The 7180-nt window shown below is 34.0% G+C and overlaps 1 protein-coding gene across 1 annotated transcript; it reads right to left on the bottom strand.

The window, feature by feature from the left end:
• Window positions 1–518: 518 nt before the first annotated feature.
• LOC130562040 (trypsin II-P29-like) lies at window positions 519–4988 on the bottom strand. The gene is made up of 6 exons (XM_057346834.1): window positions 4858–4988; window positions 4095–4115; window positions 3697–3865; window positions 2984–3252; window positions 2754–2893; window positions 519–2672 (listed from the first exon to the last, which is right to left on the bottom strand). The coding sequence occupies exons 1-6, from the start codon at window positions 4949–4951 to the stop codon at window positions 2394–2396; spliced, it is 972 nt and encodes a 323-aa protein (XP_057202817.1). The 5' UTR covers window positions 4952–4988; the 3' UTR covers window positions 519–2393.
• Window positions 4989–7180: the final 2192 nt, after the last annotated feature.

Here is a 7180-nt window from a genome sequence, read left to right on the forward strand (position 1 = left end):
TAAAGGATCTTTATTTAATTATTTTGTGGTGGAACTACATGAATTATTTAAGTTAATTTCCCTAACTGAGCAGTGCATTTTAGAGTTCCCAGCATGCTCTGCATGCGACAGCATTAGGAGAGTCATTTTTGTGAAAAAGTGCTATTTTATGTGCTATAGAATAAAATGAAAGACTTGATAGTGTTTATTGTTCAGTTGTCTTTAAGATTTAGAAGATATTCTGTTTGTATTTCTGAGTTTCGTGGTTACCATCTTTCAGAAGAGTGGTGCTTTTGCTTAGGTTGTGGGAGAGCTCAAACTGTTTGTTTTTTATTCACTCAGTGAACAGTAATGCTGCTAATGTCAGTACTGAGTCAACTCTCAGCTTACTTGTACATCATATATGTTATAAACAATAATAGATGTTAAACTGAAGTTAAAAAAGATCAAGAAGCTATCTCCAATGCTCAAATTAGTATTTCTTCTTGATTTTTTAAAGTTTATCATGTAATTTTATTTGATTTATTTGTGGAATATTCCGTTAAAAATATGCTTTAAAGTACTTAAAAATATTTTGTGTAATACTGTTACCTTAATTTTTTTTAAGTAAATAGCCGTGTCATTTTTTACAGTGTATGACTAAACCCATCCTTCCCTTAAGTAACACGTAAGATTTGGATTGGGTGGTGCCCAGGGCCGGATTATCCAATGGGCATTATGGGCACAGGCCCAGGGGCCCAGGCAAGGGAAAACATTTTCACATAACAGCGTTTACGCCATATTCATTCTGCGGTGCGCTTCTCTCTCCCGCGCACATGGAGGTGCACACACAAAACAGTGTTTCTAAATTAGGAAGTCTGTCTTTTGATTTAATCACTTTTACGAGCCCTCCAGCGGCTTTTGTTTAGAAGAAGCACATAGCGACAAATCTAGAGATTTCTTGGATAAACCTTAGCTTTCATTCAGTGGGAAAATGTCGCCAGTGCTGCCCCGCGAGCGCGAGGTCTCTCTTTCCCGGCAGGAAGCAGCAGCACCGTACGACAGGTAACTTGCGAATAAAATTAGTACAAAACAGCGTTTCCAACAACCTGTCACTAGCCGGGTTTCCATCCAAAGTTGCCAATTTAGCTTATGCGCAAAATTGGAATATCGCATAAAACATTTGCGAATAAGCACCGTTTCCATCCGACTAGTCAACCGTCACTTCCTAATAAACTGGCACTAAATATCAGTAAGAAAAGTAAGAGAAGCCACTGAATATAATAGTTTTCAAATATAATAATACTTGCGCAAACAGACGATTAGAAAACTCAATAAATGCGGTGCTTTTGTGGATGTCTGCTGTTCGGGAAACATAGTCGTGATAGTTCTAAGAGGCAATTACAGAAATACTTGACGACTTTGCTCAGGCGTTTAAGAATGACCATCATTTTTAATTCGAAATTTGGCGTTTCCATCACTTTTGTGAATTATTTTATATTGATATAATGTTGATCAGTAACTGCCTTAAGTTACCAATATTTAGCCTTCATTATTAGATAATCCACAGTGCTTTTACATACATTGCAAAATGTTACAAAAATATATATGATGATGTCATAATATATAGGCTAAAGAAGTATACTTATAATACTTGTTAATGTCGTTTACTGTAACACATTACACGCTTACATAATAATGCGAGTCGCGAGGTGCTTGTTACACAAATAAAGTTTAACAAATGGACAAATTACTCTTGTAGTATAATCATTGACAAAGACTGCCCTGCCCGTTTAGTCTTTGAAAAAATGAAGATGGAAATACAGTATTTTAGAATTGCATTTAAGAATATTTTTAAGAACTTTCTGTAATTTATCTGAAGAAAGTTCTTATATTTTCTCTTAAGAACAGTTTTGTGAATCTGGCATGTTTGTGTTTAATTATGGAAGAATCTGATAGAACTGAATTAAAAGGTTGAGGTGTAGTGTGTGCTTGAATATGCCAGTCATTTTTTGCAGTATTGCTGTGCTAATGCCAGTATTTTGAGATCAGTCTCTTCTTGCTCATTTTGAATCTCAAAAGTCAAAGTGTTTAAAGTTTTATAAAAAAAATAGGAAAGTTTTAACTAATTAAATCTACAGTAACTACAGAAAAGTTTTACAGTGTATTGTATTTTTATGGCAAAAGTGCCTGCATCCCCACAAATTGAGCACCAGGTGGCATCCTTACCTCAAATCTGGATTTAGATCAACCGCAGTCGCTTTACAATTTGTCATTTATTCATCAAAGCGAACCATTTACATTTTCGCCTGTACATTACAAAATCCTGGTTGTTTTCTCTTTTAGTATCTTTAAAACTAAATGTGAATAAATAAAAACCTTAACTGATTTAGGAGTGCCCTATATCATCTGTATACGCTTATTGTACAGTTTTTTTAAACAAAGAGAAGAAGGAAGAAGATGAGGGAGATGATGAAAAATGTGTGAGAAACAGAAAACAAAGTGCAAGATGAACTATTGGATCCAGTAGAGTTAACATAGACAAATCCAGGCTGATTACTGTTTATGTGAGAGTTGATCCAAGACTGGTACTGAGAAACCCTAGCGTACACACCAGGATAGCCGGGTAGAGCACAGTCTTGACCAAAACTCACAACCCCTGACTGAATCCACAGGGTGCCGTTGTTAAACACCATCGGACCTCCAGAATCTCCCTGCATAGAGAACCACTTAACATTTATATTTTTGCCATACAGTGAGCACTTTAAGGTAGAGTCTTACAGCAGATGTCTTACCTGGCATGAGTCTTTGCCCCCTGCGGTAAGACCAGCACAAATCATGTTGCTTGTAATGAAACCTCCATAAGCTTTGCTACAGTCAGCGTTGCTCACAATCGGTATCTGCACCTCCTGCAGTGTGTTTGGAAGCTGGGTGTCTATGGCATATAAATTGTTGTCTCTCATGAAGCTCTGTGACACTACATGTTTTTGAATCTTAGAACCTTAGTATCTTGGATGTCGCTCACCTCCGTAATGAAGTTTTCCCCATCCTGTTATCCAGCTCTTAGTACTCGCATCAAATGTGCTACCGGCAGCCGCCAGACAGATGGGTCGTATGTAATTGGTAAACGGCACAGAAGAAGAGAGCTTTAACAGAGCTATGTCATTGTTTTGGATTTTTGAGTTGTAGTTAGGATGACTGATGACTTGGTGTATTGTTCTAGATATCTCATTTGAGTTCATGCTTGATAATGTCTGACGTCCCAAAGAGACTATAATATTAGATGCAGGGTTGCTGAAAATAGAAAAAGTCTGTATTCATTATTATTCATCAGTCACAATATATGACTATATATATATATGTATATATACACTGTACAATATATTATCACAATATAAGTTGGAGTAGAGGAATAGTCCAATGCTGAAAATTCTGTCATGACTGATGAATTGTTAAAACAGAAAGAGAAACTAGAAAGAATGAGGACTGTATGAGACACAATAGGTGAGGCTTTTAAGCTTCAAAACTGTGAGAAAGTGGTGTATATGCTTTACGTACAGTATGTGCCCTATATTACTTTAAGTCTTCAAGTCATGTGTTTTAGACGTAACAACAAAAAGGAAAAAGTCTGTTAAAAAAATACAGCTCATTACCTGTAAAATAAAAAAATTCTAACAGTGTACAGGTCAGTAAACAATGAAAGAATGTACCATGCATTCCATTTTTAGGCTTTCATACCTCTGAAAGCAGTGAGCTGCAGATAAAACCCAGTCTTTATTGATGATACTGCCACCACAGAAATGACTTCTAGTACTGAGTCTCTGAATACTGACTTGCCAGGGCCAAGACCCTGCTGTCACATCATCGCCTCCAACAATCTTAGTGTTGAGAGCTGCTTGGCCACACACTGACGAAAGAAAAGATGTGAGATTTTCTTGTTAAAATTAGAACGTAAAACTTCTTAGTACACATTCCTGGTTAAATACTGTATGTTGTTTCACTACTACACATACTTTCATTTTTGAAATTCAGGTAAAACTAAACAGCATTTCTTTCGATTTGAAAACAGTGTACAGTGTATGTAAACCATTTACAGTGTGATTTTTTTATGGTCATAAAAAGGTGTAGCAACATACCGTCTGATTGACAGATACAGCCTGTTTTAAGAGAACAAAACAACAAATTTAGAGTTGGTAAACAGAGTTTAAATTAAACATTACATTTTTTTGTGTTTTTTTAATTTTTTAATTTGTATATTAACGTTTTTTGCAATTTATTCACAGTTTTCTAAACGCAACAGAGCAAAGTAAATGCAAAGATTAACAAGGCTGATGAACTGGTTAGTGTAGTTTAAATCATATCTTCACATGAGGTGTGTGTGTGTGTGTTTAGGGATCATAGAAGGGATGTAATCAGATATTCAGGATTGGGGTGCCCTTGGGTGTTGAATGTTTTAACGTTTTAGGTGGTAACAGCACTGAATTACAGCCAATACATGTTAAATATTCTGATTTCTTAAATTCAGATTAGTAATTTTCAAAATGTCTTATTTTAGCACTTTTAACTTTAACTTGATATACTTTTACTTTAGGACTTTAATATTATAATCTGCAGTATGAGACATTGATTGATTGATCAATTATTTTAAGAATGAGAAAATTACTTATTTTAATTCTCATAATTACTTGTAATAGCCTACTTTAAACCTTTTTTTAGACTTTTATCTTTTAAATGCAGTAAGTTTTTCATTTGTATGTGTTACAAAGAAACTTGCTTTAAATTAAAAAACAGTAAACATAAGATTTATTAAGCATCGTTGTTCTTGAGAGAGTTTCCATAACCATAAAAACCAAAATGACCCAACGACAATGTGCAGCATGTTAAATCAAGTTAACTCACCTGCTATGTTAAGAAGTATTGCCCCAGCAACGTGTAGATTTATCTGACATGTCATCATAATGTTTTTTTCTTTCTGAGAAGGTTTTAATGACATGCCGCAAGATCTGTCGTCTCATTAGGATTTCTTGTGCCCTCACTACACCACAAAGTTTATATCTGACACACCTTGTTCTTTCATTCCAGCCTGCTGTCAGTATTCTTAGAACATGCCGGTTCACCTTTACCAATACATATATATATAATTCTTGTAAAACATTTCATGCCATTTAATTAATAGACATCTGCACCTATTGTTTTTTCTTTAATAGTCTACACATCTTAAACAAAAGCCTAAAAAGTTTGACACTGCGTCACTGCCTAACAACAAGTTTGTATGCCAGTAATACTGGAACAACTAAAAATGCCATTGTCAATGAACAATTAAGTTCTTGCATTATAGTCTGACTTCATCTGACTAGAAACAGATCCAGATTGTATATGGTCACTCAAATAAGGTCACAATGCAGATACATTTAAATGATCCTTAAATAGGCTTTGTTTATTTATTTTGAAATATAATTATAATTGCTTTCTTTTAATGTTAATTTAATATTTGGATGAAATGTGACCCACATATTTCTTTACACTTTTTGTAACAGTCACCCAAGTATGTTATTTTGTATATCTGTTTTGGTCTTTGTCTAACCTCTCCATGTGTTTTGTTAGAACTGGCTCTGTACAGGGGTGTATTCCAGAAAGCTGGTTATGTGACATACACGGGTAAGTTTAAGGGTTAGTTAGCGGATAACCCCAACTTTCGGTTCCAAAAACGGAGATAACTTTCAGGGTATGTAAGTAACCACAGCAACTTACTCTCTGAAGATAACCTGCTCCGGAGCAGGTTATGTTCCAGGGTTAGTTCATTTTAAGGAAATGTTACTAAGCTTTAGGGGTTGTCTGCGCATGTGTGCGTTTTTGATGAGCGTCAAGTGGGCGTGAAAACACGGATTACATATAATATATTATAATTTTACAGCAATATTACAATTACATTTCCAATCTCATCGCAATTCAGCATTCACAACAAATTTTTTATTAACTTCATTATTTAACCTTTTAAAATGGAATAATCTTTAAATAAAATAATGTAAGCTGTTATTGTTAAACTTTATGTAGGCTATTTAGATTAAATATTGTATATACTTTGAATTAGGTTTATTAAAACATCTCCAAATATCACTGGATAAATATACACATTACAATTTCCAACAGTTAAAGGATGTTGAAGTATTTTAACTCCCGAGGATTGCATATCATTACTCTTGTCCACTTATTATGCAATATTTGATGCATTGGGTCAAAGATAGTTGTGGCCTAATGGTTAGAGAGCCAGATTTAAAACTTCAAAGGTTGCAAGTTCGATTCCCAGGCTGGCAGGTTTCCATGGTTTTATTAGATGACCCCCCAATGGGACCATATTGTTCACATATTTAAATTCTTATTATAATTTTATATCCATTTACATAAAAAACTTAGACTTAAGGTTTTTCATACTGACTGTATTCCATAAAAATGTCTTTCTGATCATCAGCCTCCTCCTACAGTTTAGTATTGAAAGGCCTTTCTCTAAATTACAATGAGCCTTTCAGGATAGGCCGGTTCCACCTCTTTTAACATTTGGAAAGCCACGTTCTTTTAGCAAACAAAGTCAAAAGAAACAAACAAAAAAACTAAATGTAAGTGTATTTGAAAGGGATATATAAAGGCTACTTGATTATTATGTATATGCCTAACATTTTAAACCTATACCTCATGTCACAGCAGACCTTCATCCTCTGCTGTAAATTAATTATCATACATAGTGTAGTGAACTGAAAAGCATTGCACATTTTCCCCCCCAAAATTATGACCAATGTAGTAGTTTCTAGAATTAAAAGAGTCTCCATTAATATGACTACATCAGCAACTGTTGAAAATAAAGCAGATACAATACAAAGTCACTTTTCACAAAACCAAATAAAGGTAGATTTTTTTAAGGAACATACAGAGAAGGAACAAAAAAAAGGTTTAATACTGCCTTCAAAATTACCAATGTGATACATATACACAACACAATTTTGGTCAAATACTATGGTAAACACGTTAAAATTACAGTTACAAACATCTCAACAAATCTACAGTTTATGTAACAAAGATAGCCATGATGAGTATATATTTTAAATATTATAGTATAAAAATAGTGCATATATTTGAAATATTTATATCTTTAATTAAAGAATTAATTTATAGCGTTTATAGTTTTATAAACACATAACCTAAATAATTTAATTTGATGATTTTTATC

This window comes from Triplophysa rosa, linkage group LG11 (genome assembly GCF_024868665.1).
Source record: "Triplophysa rosa linkage group LG11, Trosa_1v2, whole genome shotgun sequence".
NCBI lineage: Eukaryota > Metazoa > Chordata > Actinopteri > Cypriniformes > Nemacheilidae > Triplophysa > Triplophysa rosa.

Excerpts from the sequence above, each read along its gene's own strand:
- LOC130562040 (XM_057346834.1), bottom strand. The coding sequence starts at position 4,951 with ATGTCATTAAAACCTTCTCAGAAAGAAAAAAACATTATGATGACATGT. Across the intron at positions 3,866-4,094 it reads CTGTATCTGTCAATCAGACG|TGTGTGGCCAAGCAGCTCTC; the intron begins GTATGTTGCTAC and ends TTCTTTCGTCAG. Across the intron at positions 2,894-2,983 it reads GGGAAAACTTCATTACGGAG|ACACCCAGCTTCCAAACACA; the intron begins GTGAGCGACATC and ends TATATGCCATAG.